Here is a 21647-nt window from a genome sequence, read left to right as displayed (position 1 = left end):
AGTTGTTAGCTGAATATTTACTTAGAATTGTTGCTTTTGCATAAAACGTGAACTAACTGTAACATGCAAACAGATACAAAACCACAGTATAGTCACAATAAAAAGAATTAACCATTTCTACTGTCATTTGCAATAAGAGATTAAATAATGTATCCCAAAGAGAATGTTTTCATTCTGGTTTGGATATTATTTAACTTCTGCAGAGGGGATGGGTTTTGTTCATGCATGTATGTGGATTTTTCAAAGGTGGGGAGTAAAAGTTTTCCCTCCAACTAGAGAAAGTCTGCATCCCAGAAAAGTGAGATTTGATTGCCCTTCTTTTGTATATTATTTAAAATATGGTCTCAGGATTAGACTGTAGCATAAGTCCTGCTTCAGCTTTTGAATCTATTGCTAGAGAACACATCTTCACAGTCCCATGTGACTCTTGAGATCTATTTGTCATTATTTAAATGCACCTAATGCTAGTTATTTAGCCCACCATTCCCCAACTGTAATGCACAGATTCAAAAATCCTCATAGTAGAGTAATTTAGAACTAAATACAGCAGAATCCTGTTTTCTTCAACCTTCTTGGATCAGTTAGTGATTTATTTGAAATGAAAAAGGAGGGATAGGGACACAGGCATTTACAGTATTAGTAGTTCACATATTTGAACTTTTCAGGGCTTTGCAGGATTCATCCCAGGTATATTCTCCAGTATGGTATTTGCTGTCCTGGTTTGACTTAGAATAAAACTAGTTCTGTGATTTTAATTTGCAGCAGTCTTCTAAGTACTTGCATTTATTGGCTGGCCCAGCCTTAATCCTTGACATTATTGTAAAATAAAATATTACAGTTTCAGGCAAATTCATATGCCTGTTATGATTTGTGCCACACTTTTCTATACACATTATAAACACCCAACAGAATGTTTCTGGCCTGAAAATTTTGTGATTTTAAAAAAGAATGATTATATTTCATGTATTTTAATGTTTATTTTAGCCATCTGCACAAGATTTGATAAAGTTCATTAATGTGCTCCTGAGCATCTAGTGATCATTTAAATATATGTAGGAGGTAATTGTGTGAACTTTGACCCTTTCAGAATTCTGAAATGAGAATATGAGAATGATTTAAAAAATGAAGAAATTCTCTTGTTGTCAGATTAAGTAGAAGAGTGACACTGCAGTAATGTAATCTAAAAAGCTAGGTCTGGAATAAATTTTGTGTAGTCAATATTTTTACATACCTTGAGTGCTGATATAGATAGTATGAAAAATGTTGTAGTCACTTCATTATTTCTGTGGAAGATCTTAAGAACCACATTCTCTGTTTTCTCAAACAAGGGCTAAGCCTGACAAACAGAAATTGCATGCAACAATAATTGTGTGTAACTGGTATGTTTTATCACTTCAGAAAAAACAGTGAAATTAAATGATGCTGATAATTTCATGATTAATCTTAATGTGTGGTTCAGCATATATATACTTGCTATCCAAATGTACTTTAATTGTCCACGTACCATTTGCATAAATAAATGCATTCTAGTGATGGAACAGAAATAGTGTTCTGACTGATTTCTCAGTCTTCTCTTAGATACATTCATGACAAAGTGCTTTGTTTCTTTTTTCAGAGTTGCAATAGTTTCCAAGTCTTTTGAAGGAAAGACTGACCGAACGGAAGACTGGTATGGAACACAGTACAAGCAAGAAGCAATTTCTGATGAAGTTATTAAGGCATGTTAAAACTTCTAATGTATTCTAATATATGCAAGTGAAAGACAGTGGTAAATTCTTTGTCTGATTTTCCATTTAGCTGAAGGGAGAAGCTATATCTGCTGCTGTATGAAAATTGCACAATAAGTCTGTTTAATATTATGAAAAATATCTTACATTAGTCTCTAGATTTCAAATATTTATTGCATAGAACAGATACATTTTAATGGTTTTAAACCATGTTAAGTACAGGGAATGCTACGCCATTTTTGCTATAGAAGATTGTACTATGCAGTGGCTACTGAAAAATGTAAGCATTTACATTTTTAAAACTTAGAAGTCTCTATTAAATGTTAATGAACGAATCTGTTCTTAAGAAAGGAATATTTTTACGACTGCTCTATGTCACCGTGTTTCTGAAGTTGATCAGGAAAAGCTTCTTAACTGTAAGGGTGATGGAGCACTGAAACAGGCTGACTGGAGAGGTTGTGGAGTCTCTCTTCTCTACAGACTTTCAAAACCGCTTGGATGCGTTCCTGTGTGACCTGCCCTAGCTAATCCTTCTTTGGCAGGGAGGTTGGACTTGATCTCCAGAGGTCCCTTGCAACCCCTGACATTCTATGATTCTATGGTTTTGGCAAGTTAGAAAATTAGTACATTTTGCCAATTAAATAACTTCTAAAACTCAAAACTCCAGCAAAGAAAGTAGGCAAATCCTTGTTGAAATTCATTTATTGATCTATTATTTTAAGAAGAGGTGGATGTACAATAGACCCTAGAGCCAAAGTGGGCCAGCCAAACATACTTTGAACCAACATAGCCTAGGAACACTTCGATTTCATTAGCTTGTCCATGCCTGTGGTCTTGAATAGTATTCTTGCTTATGTATATTGTTTTAATACCTTCATGTAGAGTTCACAGTAGCAGAAAATAGGAGAAACAGAACCACCTTCTATTCTACTGTAAACTTTTCAAAATAATTTTTATCTTTCATCTCCTTCCTCAGAGCCACATCATCTTGTTGATGACATATTTCAATTTGGTTTCCCAGATACTTTTCTTTCCCTCTTATCCTAATAGCATTTATACATAAGTTAGTGGTACATGTTCTAAAATACTTTGTTGTCATATAAGATAAATAAGTAGGTATCCATTAGACAGAAATTCTACGTAGCCTCATTGTTTTCTCCTACTTATCTAGAAATGGCAAAATGCTGACCTGAATGGGAAATTCAAGCTTCCAATGAAGAATGAGTTCATTCCTACTAACTTTGAGATTTTGCCTCTGGAAACGGATGCAACACAGTACCCTGCCCTTGTCAAGGTATGCTGTATGTATTTATTCTATAGCTGACCTTCTGTGAAGTTAGAAGTAAATTCTAATGTGTTCTTAAAATGTAGATCATGTCATGTTCCAAAGTACAGTAAACAAAAACATGGCTTTGCAAGATATCACTAGAAAAGACAGTAGGTGGTTCATTCTTGCTAAACATTTAATTCTGACTATTTGGGTTCCTACAAAAATGAATATACAAACACCTTGAACTCTGTTGTTTTCCAAGCATGTTAACAATTGATAGAAATAGAATTAAAGCTGTTTGTTCAGCAGAAGGGTGGCTGCCACTCTTTTAACATTTTTTTGAGCAGTTTTCAGTAAGTTGCGGCTACTCTTTCATAACTATATATGAAAAAAGCTTGTGATGGCATGCAAAGAGGTAGAGAGAGGTTTAAACTTGTGAATAAACATCACTGTCCAGTCTTATTAATTATCTCAATACGTTTAACAAATCTCAGTTATCTTTGACAGTGCCTGTCTCTGTTCTAGGCTTATTTGGAGGATAAATAAGAAAAGTATTCTTCAATTACATGTTGTGCTTCAGTTTGAATATTCAATTCAGGGATACTTTCTGCATGCTGGAGTAATATGTCTAGTGCAGAGATACCCTTCAGGAAAATGTTTGTTTTTCTGCACATGGCATTTTAGGTATATACTTGAAGCAGTATCATTAATAGAGAAGGACTTGGAGCACATGTTTGTGCTTGTTCTGAACTAAAACCCTAAAGCTCAGCAGGGACACATATTACAGCTCTGTTCAGTAACACTAATTGGTTTGCTACAGAAACTTGATGGTCCTTCAGTGTCTCTGTAGCTAGGTAATTGATCTACACAAAAACTTTGCTTTAAGGCATGATTGCTTTAGAAATGTATTTGCTCTTAGTTTTTCCTTTCCACTTGTTTTCTGAGGGGAATTTTTTTTTTTTATTCTTCTGTACCTGATGAAATAGACACCATCTATTTTGCCTGCATATTTTCTTTGTCTGTGCAATTTTTGCATTTGCCAGACTTCACAGCAAAACATTTCCATAACTAAATCAACAGAGATTAGCTAAAAGCAAACAAACAAAAGAAATCCCCAAACAAACAAAACCCCCAAAACAAAAACCCGAACAACCAAACCACTATGAACTGGACTGCTGTTATGGATGGGAACGTAAGTGCAGCAATGGGATGGCCATTTTCACTGGCAGCATGCCACTAGGTTCAGCTCTGTTGTAATAGCACATCTTGCCCTGAAAAAAACCTCAGGAAAGAGGGCATTTAAGAGATGGACTTTGGCCTGAGAGCCAGACTGCACATAGTAATCTCCAGCTATTGGATCATGTCTCCAATTACTACTGTTTGTCTCCAGCTCTACCATACAGTTATGTCCCTGATGTAAGATGCATTCTAATCTGTAAAGTAGCAATTTAACAGAAGAAAAAATTTTGCTATTTCAGAGAGAACAGTAATTTGGCTTTTTTAGTATGCATCAAATATTATCTAGAGGGTATGGTGTAAGAGTCAAGATTTAGTTATACTATGCAAGAAAGGAGGAGAAAAGTATAATGCCAGGTTCCTGATGAAAAATAAACGTGCTCAAAAACATGAGAAAGAGAAATAATTTTGCATTTGTAAGTTCTTTCCAGTGTGTAGCAACTTGAAGATGTATGTTGGGGGTTTAAATGTAACTAGAATTGGAACAGAATCTGTTTTACAGCTTTTGTGGGAGAAAAAGCCGTAGAGAATTGTTTTGATTCTGTATGAGGATATTACTCTAAAAAATATTGTAGACAGATCCTTTAATTTCCAGCTAGTTTTTACTGCTTTTTCTAAATGTTTGTGGGTTTTGTTACTAATGCTACTTGAAAACAACATAAAATGAATTAATTATTTTACTAAAAGCATCAAATGTGCCATTATATTCTTAGTCTAAAACGTGTAGCTGTAATGCTGCATAATGGAAAAGTAGTTGTCATATGGATCAGAAGTTCAGTCCCAGTGCTGCAGCCATTCTATTGCTTGTTAAGGTGTTGTGATAAGAAGAGAGTCTCAATAAGGATAGATCGTTGTATACACAAATGTATATAGCAAGAATATGAGTTGTATAATTCAAGGGGACAACACTAAATTGAGGCTTGAAGTGGTGAGGAGACTTTTAAAACAAATATGATATATTGCAGTTAAAAGTTAGGTGACTTAACCTTTTTTCTTGACACAGGACACTGCTATGAGCAAACTATGGTTCAAGCAAGATGACAAATTTTTTTTGCCAAAAGCTTGTCTCAACTTTGAATTTTTCAGGTATGCAATATTAAGTATATAATGAATTACTCTCCAGAAATTTCTTGTTTGTTGAGGATCTGCTTTTCTGTGGCAAAAACTTCTTTGCACGTATTGAGGCTTTAAAAGGTTTGTCATTTGAAATATGTGATAAGATCCAAATCTAAGGCTTCTGCAAGTTATACAGTAGTGGAGTAGCAAGCAGTTTGAGGTGCTCCAGTTGTATATTAACAGGAAAAGATTGTCTAAAAAGACTTTCTAAACAAACTTTCTTCTGTTTTTTATTTTCTATACCTGAAATATTCCTATAAATAGCACATACTACATGTTGCAATATACCTCTTTGAAAATGGGTGTGTGTCATTTAAAGATAGTGCTTTCTTTATAAAATGCTATTCTGGTAGTGGGTTTATGTTCAAATTACTTTTTTCAGTTTGCATAATTACAAAATTTGAAGTGCTTAAAATTGTGAGATTTTTATGTAACTGACACTAACAGCTGCTTTTTTTTTTTTTAGAAGAACAGTCTATTATCAATGTGATTCTCACCTCAAGATGCATGATAAAGTGCTGTAATGTTAGCTTTGGTCTTGTGTTATTTTTGTCAGAGGAATATTACTTTTTTTAAAGAGAGAATGATGAGGTACCTTTTGTAGTGTACCTTTCAAGTAGTAATTTTTGTCTTTTGAGTTTGAAAAAATACTGCTGTCTTTAGAGTGCAGCTATTTCTGTGCAGGACTACTGAGAGTGGTGTAATTAAATGATTCAGTGATATCTCTGGAAAGGCTGTTCTGTGGGCTCCAATAGATGCTCCTACGCACAGTGCCGAGTCCTTGTTTGGATTGAAATATTTCTTGACAATTTCAGAGAATTTATCAGAGATCGTTAGATCTTGGTACTAATGTTGGTACTAGTTTGGGAAAATAGGTATCACCTTTATTTTTACTTTCTGAAACCACAAGGCAAACACTACAACTGTTTTAACTTCAGTGTCTTAGGAAATGGAAGAACTAAATGCTAACTGCCCCTCTCTTACTCAGAGGACAATGGTTGCAATACTTTGCTATCTTTGTTTGTACTTGGTGGCTTTCCCTTGTACTGTGTTTGTCTAAAATCCAAAACAAGATGGTACTGGTGGACACTGAATTTGTTATGGGTTGCCTGTTTTTGCTTTTTTAAATAGACTCCAAACTGAGTGATCCAGTCTCTATACTAGCGTATGAATGATTAAAAGGTAACGATTTTATGTAGAGCGCACAAAGGTATGTGCATAGTGTCACAGAATTGCAGCATGATTTGGTTTGGAAGGAACCTTTGAAGGTTATCTAGTGCAACTTTCCTCCAATGATCAGTGACATCTTCAACTAGATACGTGGTGATAGTCTTTCCAAGTTGGATTTGTACTTTGATCTCAGTGAGCCCTTTAAAAACATTAAGGGTACATGAGCTTTTCTAACTAACATAATGGAATGGTTTACCTCTTTTCTCCTAGTAATGGTCACAGGTGGAAAGATGGCTTTTGTTTTTTAAGGGTTGGGGGCAGGGGTTCTTTTCTTTAATATAGTAATTGTATATGAATGGATGTGAGGAGAATTTGACAGTGCAGGGTACATCATCTCCAAGAGAAGTTGTAGTCAGATTTGCCTAGTTTTGATGTATAATAGAGATTGTTAGTTAATCTCTCTCCAGAGTGGCAATGTTGTCATTGCTGGTCATTGGAGAAACTGGTGAAATATGTAGGTGTTTATTCGTAACACTTGATAAAATTACCTGTGGTTCTTGTGCCCAGGTAAACTGGTGAATAAAACCATTTTGACAACATGGGTTTTCATACAAGGTTTTAGCCCCAATTCAAGACTGGATTATGATAGCTATGCTGCCTTGTAGGAGATTACAACAATGTATTCACTCTACAGACAACTTCAGGAAGATAGAAAAACCTAGAATTTCTTCTGTCTGCAGCTCTGATCACAGGCATCACAGGAAGAACTCCTGACCCAGATGTTACAGCACCTGCTGCTGTGCAGATGAATTAAGAAGTTGATAAGGGTGGTTTCTCCTTCAAACACACAACCTCTTGAAGTTACCTTATGCCATGTAAAGGTTTTCAGTTTTGGAACAAGTCTTACATTAAAGAAACATCACAGTAACAACCTCCAATACAGGACTTCCCATCATCCTTCAGGCTGCATAAGCTTTTGCTCTTGTATTACTTAAGAGCTTGACAATAGTGTTTTAAAAGGAAGCAAAATAACAATGTGTAACATGCTGCTGTTTGAAAACTTCATAAAGACAGTCATCAGCTCTGCCCTTCAGGTTTCCCAGGGTTTAGAGATACAGATGTTAAAAATACAATGCTAATTATTTTTAGCTAGACACTTTCTACCTTGAAACAACTTGAGTTGTTCATGTGGTAACCAGCTATGTTACTTGTAGCTCTGTTTGAGGGAGGGAAAACTAGACTTTCCAGAATTTTTTCAAATACGCTGTCGTTGGGCATTGAGTTGTTCTGCTTCTTCAATCTAGGGGGAAAAAAAAAAGTAAACTAGAAATAAGCATTTATTTACTAACTTGTCAATAATAGAAGGCAGCTCTTAGAACAGTGTTAGTTGGTTTTTGCTGTTTTTCACTTGAAGATTAATGACTTGGTAATCTTCATTATTTTCAAAACTCCCTGTTGGTCTTTGCCGTCGGAGTATAGATAAGTTATAACTGATACAGACTACTACAGTAATCACTCAAAATTATTAAGTCTTCAGTATCAAAATGGAAAATAATGAATTTGGATAAAAGCTTATAATAACAAGGGTTGACTTAAGTCTTAGAATTCAGTCTTAATTAAAATTTTCAGTATTAATTGGGTTAGCATTATTTGACATACTGAAATTGTGCTGTTCTGGGAAATTCTCATTGTAGGGAAAATGCAGAGTCCTCTTGTATTTTTTACTGATCTGTTTGCTTAAGTTACACAAGCCCAAGTCTGGAAAAATGAACTTAGTAAAACAGCATATCCAGGACTAAGATTTTGGGCTGTAGCAGGCTCTGTATCTCTAACAGATTCTATTTTTAAATTCTTTTAAAACAATTGTTCTTTTCTTAAGTTCTTCTCCATTATCTAAGAGGAAGACATCAAGGTTTTACTAAAAGTTGCTAGTAACTTTTAAAGGTGCCAGCATATGTGTTGTGGCAGTCTCATCTTCATTTAATTAATTTAATACTGGTATACACTATGCACTACAATGCTGTGTAAGTGTAAGCATACATATTAGCAGGTCTCTCAATGTGACCATTAGTGACTGCTTAGAAAAATACATGGAAATGGTGTGGTTTTGAATTGCAAGCCATATCCTGCCAAGTAATTGTGTTAGATACTGCTGATTTATTTCTGTGAAATTGATGATAAATTTACATGCACTTCAGAAGTTTTAGAAATAAATATTCAATTATGGTACACATAACTTGTCTTTTCAAATCTGTGAAATACACAGATATTTAACAACTAGCACCACTGAAACTTGGCTTGACTCTTCAAGTTGTCTTTCTCTTTTTGAGACATCTTTTGACAGTATTATTTGCGGTCATACAATAGTGGAGCTTCTGCAGTGGTTGCTATTGAAAAATTATTGCAGTGGTATGAAAATGGATATGCCAGACTTCTTTCTGAACTGAATTTAGCACATACTGCATATTTTCATACCACAAACAGCTAGTCTTTTAATTTTTATAATAGAAACTACTTTGTTTTCTGATAATGTGGAAAAATCAATTTGTGTTCAGTATGTGGGCTTTTATTTCAGTTGATTATTCATAGTGTATTTAGTTTATTCTTAGTGAATTCTAACAGTGCAGCAAAATAAATGTAATGTGTCCTGATTTGTGAGCACAAATAAGAGTATATCCCTGGAATCTTCAATATATTTCAACACCACTCAAACCATAAGCAAGCTAAGTAATTATTTCCAGGTATGTTCATATTTGGCTTCAAAATAGAAATTCTTTGTAATGGGATCCATCAGCATACTTACAGTAAATACTGTTTCCTTCAGATGAAACTTAAAAGGCCAAAAGAAACTGAGAAATAATTTTAAAGTGCATGTTTTGCTTTCAACATTTTCTTCCAGCCCATTTGCTTACGTGGATCCCTTGCATTGTAACATGGCCTATTTGTACCTTGAACTACTCAAAGACTCCCTCAACGAGTATGCATATGCAGCAGAACTAGCTGGCTTGAACTATGATCTCCAAAATACCATCTATGGGATGTATGTAAGTACCCAAATCAAGGAAGAGCGTAGAGCCTTAAAACTACTTCCACTCATCAAGATTTTTATATTGATTTGATGGAAGGACTACTATTTAAAAAATGGGTCTAAGGCTGTACTCCTTTTGGTCTTGGTTATTAACCATCCTTTCTTTAATTTGAATTTTAAGTTGAATTTTATTCAAAGCCTTCAACAATCTTTCCATTCATACTAAGCAAATTTTCTTCTTTATTTTTATACCATTAATTAGTTGTAAGATTGGTTCTTCCATTAAAAAAAAAAAAAGAAGAAAAAAGCAACCCTAATCCAAGCTTAAAGATTTATCTCAGTTTCTCAAATGCTTTCATGCTGTTAAATGAAACGGTAGACTTCAGCTTTCCTATTCAAAGAACTACTGATCATGAGGCTGCATATACATACTCTTCAGTCATGTTTCTTCATCCATTACTTTGTCACTGCTTGAGGTATCAAAGCATTTCTTTTGTTTTTCTTTTTGTTAGTCGCTACATTTATGCTGATCCTCTCCATTGCAACATGACATACCTGTTTATCAGGTTATTGAAGGATGATTTAAAAGAGTATACATATGCAGCACGCCTCTCAGGTTTGGTCTATGGCATTGCATCAGGAATGAATGCAATACTTGTAAGTAAGAAAAAAATGCAGGAGGAAATGAAACAGCTTGGGAGTTGTTGAGCTTGGAGAAAACATTTGACTTCTGCATTTCTAAATGAGATGGCTAATGTTTTTTTTTTCCCTTGCATATATCTCATGAAGTAAAGGCAAAGCAAAACTGTATTTTAATCAGTACTGAGTGATATATTTAAAATTGCAATGTCTTGTGGACATGCGTGCAGTGTAATGATTGCATTCTAGTTCACATTTCTATTTGCTTGCATGATTATCTTGAGTGGTAGTATTGCTGGTTTCTACATAAAAAGATTAACTTTTCTGTTGAGTGAATCTCAGCATTACCAATTTTGTTGTTATTCTCTAATTCTGCTGTAGTGAGCTGTGGAAATACATTGTGCATGTGTTCCTTAGAATGCAATGCTAGATACTTATGGCTTCCCCTTATTAGTGTTTGGTTTTATTACACGTTTTATAAAGTGTTTTAAAATGCTGACAGTATTCACTTGATAAATACTAATACTAAATGGTTATTTCTTACTCAGCTTCTCCTGTGAGATTCATGATAGGTGATTTTTAATAGTGTCTCTTTAAATTCTGTTAAAAGCTTCTATTAAGCATAATTTTATACCAAAAATTTGTCTAAAATTTCCTATAGAATTATTATTTTCCAAAGCATCTTGGTAAACGAATGTACTATATATTGTCTTCACATTTTCTATATGAAAGAGGGTGCTGCAATTTCTTGGTTTTGGTGGTGGTTTTTTGTTTCTTTTGCTTGTTGTGGTTTTTTTCAATCCAACACAAATCTCATTTCCTGGTAGCATTCAGTGAACTTACTGCAAACTTAATTATCTGTTCTCAGTTTCAAAACTTGCTGATGTTTCCAAGTTCAGAGTTGATTCCTTTTAAAAACAAAAATAAAATTAAAAAGAGGTGTGCATATATGTAATTTAGTTCATTTTTAGTCTGAGTTTAGAAGCTTACAGTTATTTTAGTTATTAGCTGGGTTTTTTTGTAGAGTCTTTGTATTCTTTGTCTGTAATTACAGATTCTATTTCCACGTATTAAGTAAATTTACTCCGTTGTGATAATCTGGGTACATCTTTTCTATATCATGGGAAGTTTTATAGTCAATAGGTGTAATTGTACAATGTTGATACTTCAAGCAAGGACAGATGCTATACTGAGAATCACTCACGGTGATTGGTGAACAGTTTGGGTGCTAATGCTATTTAGGGTTCTACTGCCATTTAGGGTATCAACCTTTGTCATAATTCCATTTACACTAGCTTTTTCTTCAAAGTCATGTTTCAGGTCTGTTTCAGCAACTATAGAAGAAAACATTATTCTTATCAGAAAGTAGGAATTAACCTGCATGTTGGTTTGTGTCCTAAAATTTTGTTTTGTCCTTAATAATTAAACAGCACAGATAATTAAACTCCTGTTTCAAGAGCAAATTTTGAAGGGTTTTCCCTCCCCCAAAAGGCTTTCTAATGCCTTTTTTCATTAGAATAACTTTCTGTATGTTGCTGCAATCATGTAGTAATTTTTAAGTTTCTGTGTTGTTTTTTTCAGTGGCCAGGTTTATTTTGTGTATACTTTGAAAAAAAATGCGCATGCTCAGATCAATATCTCATTATGCTTGTAGACTAACTAACTACCTTGGTGTTCCAGCCCAGTACCATCCTGGTTATGAATTGTGTTGCTGTTGACAGTACCCCTTTTCTTACAGTACTACTTACTTCCACGAAGTATTTTTCTCATCCACAAGATAAATATGAATCAAGGTTAAAAAAATTGGAGAGAATATTTAAGAAGACACTGCATCTAGATTTCTTTACTAAAATGAGAAACCTAGAGTAAAACAAATTCAGCACCCTAAATGTACAGTTTACTGACTAGACTGAATACTTGGTAATGATTAAAAATATATATTCTGAGTACAGTTTGCTTACATTAACAGGAATTGACATGAATTCTCTGCATTCATAACTCCTGAGAGTATGTGCAGTGTTACATTCATCAGTTATCTGTTGGTGGGTAAAGGAATTTTATTTCAGAATAAGTTAATGCTGAATAATGTTGAGTGTAGAGTAAGTGTTGAAAAATGTATTCTTCACTGAATTATACAAGACTTGAAAATTGTTTTATTCTTTTATCTTCTATGCTTAAAGCAAATTATGCATTTTTTTCCATAGCTTTCTGTAAAAGGTTATAATGACAAGCAACATATCTTGCTCAAGAAGATCATTGAGAAAATGGCTACTTTTGAGATTGATGAAAAACGATTTGAAATTATCAAGGAAGCGGTAAGCCGCATGAGAAATCTACAGTTTGGATTAATTTAAAATTGAGTGCATTGACTTGAAATGAAATCTGAGGGCTGGGTATCCGTGGAAATACAGAGTGAAATTCTGCCTCATTTGGACTGCAGAAGCTTGGTTTATTTACTCTGGTCTTTTGTTGTGGCCGTGGGTTCCCTGGAGTGTTTATATTACATCCTTTGGTTAAACATAACTGGCCCTGAAATCTTCTTTCAGTTTTCTTGTGATTGATCTAGGGATTGCAACTTGCTTTGATAGGAGAGAAATCTAAGAAGGGGTCAAGGGGAAATTCTTAACTTCATATCCTGTTTTGTCATTTGGAAAGGCTCCCATGGGATCTAGGCATAAAAGAAGGTGAAAATGGGTGAAGAGGGAAAAGAAATGTTGAAAAGATTCGCAGCATTTCTTCCCTCCAGATGTGGAAAGGAGCTCTGCTCCTGGGCAAAGATCCTGTGATGTAAAAGCTTGATAAAGTACATTCTGATGTTTGGAAGTCTCACTTCTTAAATATAATGACAGGTGTATATATATGGAATGTATGTTAGATTATTTTTTGTTCAGCTTCTGAAGTAAATTTATGCATAGTGATTACATTTCCTAGGGGAAAAAAAATTCTTCTGGTGCTTTCTTTAGAGCAAGACAAAGGTAAAACAAAGGAAATTAACAAATTAGATATTGACACTCATAGCAATGAGTTGTGGTGGAGGTGTAAATGAGTACATAAGGATTAGATGGGAACAGGCTGACTTCTGGCCCAGAAAGCTTGCAGGTAGTCTGCAACAGGTGAGAGATCTACGGCTTCAAGAAGGATCACTCCATGCTTGATAGAGTTTTAGTTTAATCATCTGCTGTTGGTGATATTTGAACATGTGATTGGCCTAGACAGACACTAGGGCCTTCTTTAGTTCATTACCCTTTCGTAGGAAATTCTAAGCAGGTGGACATCAGGCATGAGGTGGATTTATTACAACAGCCCTTTATTTAGGGCCATGTATCTGGGATACATGAATTATCTGAAAACTTTACCTGGATGTGCCAAATGACAAAGTAAAAAACCTACAACCTACATGTATGTGAAGGATCTGTTATATATAATTTTCTTTAAGATGTTTCCCGGCTTGAATTTTGTTTCTGTTATGTATGTTTTGTCATTTCATAGACTTGTGTTACATAGGTGTTTTGTGTATGTAAAATAAGGACAAAATACAAAAATGTTGGGAGATTGCAGTTTCCCCCCTTGTGTGTACATCTAACAGATAAGGGAGTTAACAGCTTTTTTCTTCAGTTTGGAACAGATAGAAGGTTGCACCCTCAGCTACTTCATGCTCACTGTTTCTAGCTCATGTGCCCTGAAATCAGTAACTTTTCTCCTGTATTGGAAATGATCCCAGCTTTCCAGAATTATTAGCTTGCGTTTTCCAGTTCCTCTGGTAAAGGAGAAAGGTTTTACTTATTTTGTAAACATGCAGCTGGATTCTCAAGGAGTTTCTTTGGTGATGCTTACCTCGTACCTCCTTTATCCTGGCACAGAGTGCAAAGAATTTCCCAGATGCTCCTGTGCTTTTCTATTAAGTCAGACAGGGAAGCAATTTTCCTATTAATGATACTCTCTTCACTTCCCCAGATGGTCATCACAGAATGTCTGTTTCCTTGGTTGAGCAACTTGATCTAAATACTTAGGTCTGATGGCATTAATTTAATTTCCAGTCATTAATTTTATGGAGAAGTTTGATTTCATGTTCGTTTTATCTCTCTTAATGGTTACTGCTTAATCCATGGGCTCAGAAGCCCACATTATTACTAAGGTAATTTAACCCAATTTTTGAAGAGGTCTAACAAGCAAGAGAACATTCTTGACATTTGAAGTGTATGTTTTTGATGGTACCCAAAGTTAAGAGTACAAGATTAATATTTTATGTTTAGTAATAGAGTTCTGTAATTTGAACTTTGTTATTTTGTTTTAGTATATGAGATCACTTAACAACTTCAGGGCTGAACAGCCTCACCAGCATGCAATATATTATCTCCGACTCCTAATGACAGAAGTTGCTTGGACCAAAGATGAATTAAAAGAAGCTCTAGATGGTAATGTTCTGCCACTTTGAGACTTTATTATTTCTGGTTTTGCTTATGGAAAATGTCTTGTTACTGAACTAATGAAGGTACCTATTTTGAACTCTGCTCATTATTCAAGTAAAACCCCTGCAGTACCAGGCTTGAGCTGATGCAGGTGGATGTCACTGCCTTTGCAGGTGTTCTCCAGTTTCTAGAAAGAATAGCAAATCAGACAGACAGTACCCCAAAAGGCAAAATTTGCAGGTAAAAATTCAGGCAAAACTCAAATGGGAGGTTCAGGTTGGGTATTAGGAAAAAATTATTCACAGAAAGGGTTATCAGGCATTGAAACATCCTGCCCAGGGAGGTGGTGGAGTCACAATCCCTGGAAGTATTTAAAAGGTATGGATGTGACACTTAGGATCATAGAATCAACAAGGTTGGAAAAGACCTCAAGGATCATCAAGTCCAACCTGTCACCCAACATGACTTAGTGGCTTAGCGGTGTTGATGGGTTATGAGCCTGGTTATGGTGAATCCAATGCTTAACCATAACTGTTAAAATAATTTGGTTCTAATTGACATCTTGCAGACACATTGGAATGTATTTGCACTGTACTTCCCAATGTGTTTTTAACATTATCAGGGAATCTTAACTTGTTTCTGTAGATAATGCAGTAAAAAAGATAGAATATGTGTGAAAGATGGAATAATAAAAAATATTATGGTTCTTGACAGAGAGGGAGTGCCCCACAGTATTTGGAGGAAGAAGAAATTTCAGGTTAAGATATTTAACTGATTAACGTAAGAGCAGAACTCTTCCCTACCTTTACCTTGCTGTGTTACAACAAAAGGCCGTTACTGGGGCAATTTACAAAGTATCTTGTAATACCTTTTCTGAATGCACCCAGACATTCTTTTCAAGAAGAATATCTGCTTTTGTATTTATTTGAGGGGGTGGATTCAGAATACATATGCATAGTTGTGAAAGACTGTCACAGGCCATACTGTTGGAAATTGTGGCACCTAAAACTGCTTCATTAAGATTGACTCCTTGGATGTCTTGTGTGCACACAGGGGTGTGGGTTTTTTTCTGCAGCATTGCTCCAGGATAAAAATACGGTTGTTCAGTTGAATAGTTGCAGGCATCCCTGAGATGAGCAGTCATCCCAGTTTTGCCTGTGAAGTCAGTGACAGAACTAATGCTGATTTTCATGGCAGTGGGTTCAGCTATATATAGGTCATTCCTGTTTTAATGACTACTGGATTTGAAAAAACAGGAGATTGGTGTTCCATATGTAATTTGTATTTATAAGATTAATACTACTGTAGTCAGCATAAGAGTGACTAAAAATGGAATTCTGGAAAGGAATGCTGTCTACTTAGCACTGCTGAAAATCAGCTTGAAGTACAGGAGTTTCCATGATTTCACTTTTTCTCTTTTCCTCTCTTGCACTCAGTGTGATTGTAATCTTTTGCACTGTTAATAATCCATTCTTGAAGTGAAAATTAAGGTTAGGACTATATAACAATAAGAAGTTGATTAGGAATTGGAAACATATGGAAATGAATTTTTTACTGTTGGACAGTTACCTCTTTTAAGAAAAAGACAGACTGATAAGCACGGTATAGGTGTTTCTGATATAAATCATAGCGCTGTTAGATATGTATGCATCCCTCACTGAACAACCAAGTGACCTCATCGTTCTGATTGCATTTGTCTTTTCAAAACATTTGTGAAATAAAACACTTGCTTTTATTTTAGTTGAGAAAATAAACAAAAAGATAAATTAACAGATTTGGTGATATGTTGTTGGTATTGTAGAGTAAGGGAATTCAGAATAGAGACAAGCACTGCTTCCATTCAACCATCCTTCCTCTTTTACTCCATTGATTCTATATGTTAAATTATACTTTGCATTATATATGAAATCTGCTTTGCAAAGACAGACTAGTGTACAATGTGTGTATATGTGTACTCTGGAAAATACTCAAAATATTTTTCTTGTGTATTGTTTGTTACAAAGGTACAATCAAAACACCATATTAGAGTTGACATTCTTTTTTTAGATGGTAAATGCACAGTGTACTTCTTGAGTGCTGCTTGTTTAGTTAATAACTAAGGCTTTGCTTGGAACACCACCTGAATGATTGCAGCTGTTTTCTCTGCAGAATGAATGTTTGTTCAGTGTGATTGGGAAGCAGGCTTTTTTCCTTTTTTTTTTTTTTTCTATTTAACTTTTCTTTTTGGAACCCGTGTCAGACCATATGTGAATTCTAAGCGAAACAAAGGATGATGAGTACTGATATTTAGACCTGGATGCTTTCCAATGTTATATTTTTAAGGAGAGATTAATTTTTTTTTTTTTCATGATGATGAGTTTCTCATCCTCTAAGGAATGCAGCATATCTAGTGATGAATTAGGTATTTCTTAATGTTAAAATGTGTGTAATTGATTTAACTGTGTAAATATCTATTCTAGATGTCACTCTTCCCCGCCTCAAGGCCTTTATAGCTCAGTTGTTGTCACGGTTACATATTGAAGCTCTTCTCCATGGCAATATAACAAAACAGGTTGGTGTGATGCTTCTTTTTAATAAAACAACTTTTTATTCAAAAGCAGCAATAAAAATGGGAGACTAGTTTAATCTCAGATGTTAAAGCAGTTTGGTCATGTGGTTTCATTATTTGACTTGATATTTTGTTTTTATATGTGTGTCATAGTGTCATTTTTTTCTACTTTGCATTTATTAGGCTTATTTCTGCCTTGTTTTGCTCTTCCAGGCTCAGTAACAAAGACAGACTAACCTTTTGTATGTTTTTGATAAAATCACTTGAGTGTTTGTGGCAGTGCAGACTTCAGAGATTTTGGCTTTCAGACCGGACTTTTTTGTAGCAAATTGTAATTTCCCATATGCAGGCTAGAAGAACAGCTAACCCTTAACAGAGTTTTTGAAGTTAAATATGTTAAATTAAGGTAGGATTAAATTGAGGTGGGGATTGGTTTCTTCTCCCTAGTACAAGTGATAGGATGAGAGGAAATAGCCTCAAGTTGCACCAGGGGAGGTTTAGATTGGATGTTTACTGAAAGGGTGGTCAGGCATTGGAACAGGCTGCCCAGGCAGGTAGTGGAGTCACCATTCTGGTAAGCGTTCATAAGACGCGCAGACATGGCACTTCAGGACATGGTTTAATGGCCATGGTGGTGTTAATTCAACAGTTGCACTCTGTGATCTTAGAGACTTTTTTCTGAGTGAAACAATTCTATGATTCAGTCCCTGAATGAAGTCAATGCTTTTTACTTTTTCCCTACTATTTATGATTGTTAATTATTGTTTTAATCCATCAAATAAAAGAAAGTATATGGGCAGTGAATCCTAGTACTACTGGCACGTCAAAGGGGTGCGTGTTTGAACCTAACCATTGATTTGTTTTCTTAAATTCCATATGCTGAGATGTCCTTTGTTTTGCAAATATCCATTGTAGGTATCTTATTTTCAAACTCTGAAAGATTAGTACATCAAAGTGCTGAAGGGAAAGGAAAAAAAGCTTGTTTAACGTTAATTTCTGAAGTGTTGGAGAGGAGGAGTAGTAGTCAAACATGTAGGCAAGATAAATGTAAAAGAAAAACCCATAAAACCCTTTCCCCCCAAGCCACTACTTCCTGTCATCTACTTCTGTGTTTTTATTTAATTACAATATCCCTACTTTATATTCCTGGCTTAATTTGTTTTCTTTTCTCTCATGTCACCATCAAAAATGGGCAAGTGTTGCCCTGCTGTTAGGTACAGAATGAATGACTGTTGGAAATCCGCTTATGTTTTCCAGGCTGCATTAGGAATTATGCAGATGGTTGAAGACACACTCATTGAACATGCTCATACAAAACCACTCCTTCCCAGTCAGCTAGTGAGATACAGAGAAGTGCAACTTCCTGACAGTATGTCAAATGATTTTCTTTAACACTTTTTAATGCATATTGAATTGAGAGTCTCTGTTTGTTAATGAATTTAAAATAATTACTCTGTTGCTAGGAGTTTGTTTTCAAAATCAGGTTATTTTAAACTTTAATCAAGCCACATCCTAATTATATCTTTACATTTAATAAGATTCTACACTAATTTAATTTTCTAGTGTATCAGCAAGATTATAATCTTACTTAATTTTCAATCCGTGTGTGTAAATTGGACTTCTTGGGCCTTGGAACTAGGTGATTGTTAAGGTCCCTTCCAAACCGTTCTATGATTAAGTTATTCAATCCTAATTCACTTGTTATGATTTGTGTCCCATTCTCTGTAACCGATAGCACACGTTTGGGTAAGCACCATTTGAGCACTTTGAGTGTTAATTGACCATTCAGTGAAGGATTATCCTAAGTGACTGTTGCATTTTGAGAAAACAGAAAGCTCTTACACAAGTAACTTCTTTGTTTTCTAACATATAAATGATTTTGGTCTTATAGTGTCTATATATGATTTTACTAATACTATGCAAAAGAAACCATATGTATGAAAGTTACTTTAAGGAATTGCTGGGAGTTACACAGAAGTGATAACATACGTAGCTACAGCCAACGTCTGTTACATATATTTGATCATCAGCCTATAGAAACTACCATATATAAAAGAAGTTGCTGATATTAAATGCTGAAATATTTTTAATGTTCATAAATATTTCTGACAGATTGTCCTTTGTAACTATTTACACAGTAGAGGCAGTGCAGAATTTCAGCCCAATTCCAGAAATACTTGTTTGAGGAAAGGCAGACAGTTTCAGTTTACTTAGTGATACACTCAAGTTGTAACAATTCATTGTCTTTACTTGTTTCATGGAAAGTGTGCCGTAAGTGGAAATTCTGTTTTAACAGTCTTAACCCATGTATTATAATTTCTTTCCACAAGTGATAGACCCCTTCTCTGGAGACTTTCAAAACCCACCTGGATGCATTCCTGTGCAGACTACCCTAAATGATCCTGCTTTGGCAGGGGGGTTGGACCCCATAATCTCTTCAGTTACCTTCCAACCTCTAATATACTGTGATTATCTTTTTTCATTGTGGACAATAAGAATGTACATATTTATGAACTGAACATTTTGTCCTTTAGGAGGTTGGTTTGTATATCAACAGAGAAATGAAGTTCATAACAATTGTGGAATTGAAATATATTACCAAACAGACATGCAGAGCACTTCTGAGAATATGTTTCTGGAGCTCTTCTGTCAAATTATCTCAGAACCGTGCTTCAATACTCTTCGCACCAAGGAACAATTAGGTAAGTTTTCCCCTAGTGATTATGTGTCCATATACAGACATGCAGGCATATTCATACACTTACATGAGACATCTTGGGGTGTTCTTTCCCTGCTCAGTGAATGCCATTTAAAGGGCACTTAGTAAATGTAAATTGTTTTTACTGCTGATGACTCAAAGGAATGTTACTGTTCACACACTCTAAATTGAGAAGAAGCAAGCCTGAACTATCTGAAACCAACTCTGGTTTAAAAAAAAGTTTGATCACTGTACAGAAAATTTCCTATCTAGATTTTTTGCCAAAAGGACATTAGATCACTTCCCGACATTTCAGATCTTCTTAAAACTTCAGTTTGGTCTTTCTGCTTCTGTCTCTACTTCCAAGTGCACTTGATGGTTCATAAGCCCTGTCTTAGGAATACTGCTGTGAGGTTAAATGTAAGCTGCCACATTGGTGAAGATTTAAATGCATTCCAGGCTTTTTAATAATACAGCTGTTTACCAATAAATACAAATAATTCTTACCTGAACCAGTAAGACTAAGAGCAGGGTGACTTGCAAAAACAGGGACTTTGCATGGCTGTTTCCATATTTCAAGCACTGAGGAGGAGGAATGAGTACTGTTTTCCCAATAGTGAGAAGCTGGTGAATGTCTCCGTGCCATTACTACCCAGGATATCACCAAGATTAGACATTTTGTGAGCAACTAGCAGATCCAGCCATCATCATAGGGATTTTAACTGTTTAGGTATCTGCTGAAAATAGGGCAGAATCCAGGTTATTTAGCAGATTTTTGGAATGTGCTGGTGGCAGGTTTTGTATAGAAATTGGAGGAAAAGACTAAAGAAGAGGTGAGGAACCGGTGAGGAAGAACTGGGTGAGTTTGTCCAGCACTGTCTAACTGACAAATGACAGAGTTCACAAGACATAGGAGGGAAGACAGTAGAAATCCAGAAAAATTCAGTAAGCTTCAGTCACTATTAACACAGTCTCTGAGAAAGTAAAGGGAAGAAGAAGAATAAATAATTAATGAATTACAAGTGTGCTAAGCAGTAGACGTAGTGACAAGAACTCACGCAATAAATGCTTTAGCAGTATGAATAAAAGTCTGTGGTGGGAAGGAGTAAGTCAAATGTTTTATGATGGCTTTGTTAGTTTTCACTTCAAATGTCAACTGTGACCAGTTGACTTCCAAAATAAATACCAGTGATCAAAGTCCAAAGCTTACCTTTGAACAGGAAAATAACAGGTTAAAGGTTGTTCAGGTAATTAGAAGCTTTTAAAGAGTTTGAGGATGATGAACTCTGTATTACATTATTTAAAACAAACAAACAAACAAAAAAAAAGAAATTACAAAATCCTGAAATTAGAAGTCTTTTAACTGAGAACTTGTGGATTAAAGGTGAGGTACTGGAAAAATACACATGGATAAATGCTATGTGTTTCCTTAAAGGAGAGAGAGTGGCAGGGAAATTACAGAAGTGTCAGCTTAATTCTAGTTCATGGAAAATACAACATAAGTTATCAAACTGGTTCCAAATTCATGGAACATAACTAAGAGACTATTACTTGACCAACCTCAAGTCAAACTGGTTTTTACATACAAACAGTTTGGCTGGCTGGCTGGCTGGAAGTAGTGATGTCGTATGTGTCTTCTTGATAGTATGAAGACATGTAATAGTCCCAAACAGGACCTTTGAGATCATTGAGTCCAACCTATCATCCAACACTATCTAATCAATTAAACCATGGCACCAAGGGCCCCATCCAGTCTCTTCCTAAACACCTCCAGTGATGGTGACTCCACCACCTCCTCCCTGGGCA

The 21647-nt window shown here is 35.2% G+C and overlaps 1 protein-coding gene across 5 annotated transcripts in view; it reads left to right on the top strand.

Annotated features, from left to right (window-relative positions):
* Positions 1 to 21647, top strand: part of IDE (insulin degrading enzyme) — a 65713-nt gene that overhangs the window by 32333 nt on the left and 11733 nt on the right. For 4 of the 5 annotated variants that reach the window (XM_068139638.1, XM_068139633.1, XM_068139635.1 and 1 more), the window contains 9 exons: positions 1616 to 1718; positions 2899 to 3021; positions 5237 to 5319; positions 9419 to 9563; positions 12391 to 12501; positions 14481 to 14601; positions 17055 to 17146; positions 18401 to 18512; positions 19678 to 19845. In XM_068139638.1, the coding sequence (XP_067995739.1) occupies positions 1616 to 1718; positions 2899 to 3021; positions 5237 to 5319; positions 9419 to 9563; positions 12391 to 12501; positions 14481 to 14601; positions 17055 to 17146; positions 18401 to 18512; positions 19678 to 19845 (1058 nt within the window). Of the gene's footprint in view, positions 1 to 1615; positions 1719 to 2898; positions 3022 to 5236; positions 5320 to 9418; positions 9564 to 10059; positions 10205 to 12390; positions 12502 to 14480; positions 14602 to 17054; positions 17147 to 18400; positions 18513 to 19677; positions 19846 to 21647 lie in introns of all 5 variants that reach the window. The other variant, XM_068139634.1, reaches the window with a different exon arrangement.

The sequence above is a fragment of the Melanerpes formicivorus genome, unplaced genomic scaffold (assembly GCF_026170545.1).
Source record: "Melanerpes formicivorus ecotype bairdi unplaced genomic scaffold, bMelFor1.0.p_v2 SCAF_6, whole genome shotgun sequence".
Lineage (NCBI taxonomy): Eukaryota > Metazoa > Chordata > Aves > Piciformes > Picidae > Melanerpes > Melanerpes formicivorus.
This window is presented reverse-complemented; position numbering and strand designations above follow the sequence as displayed.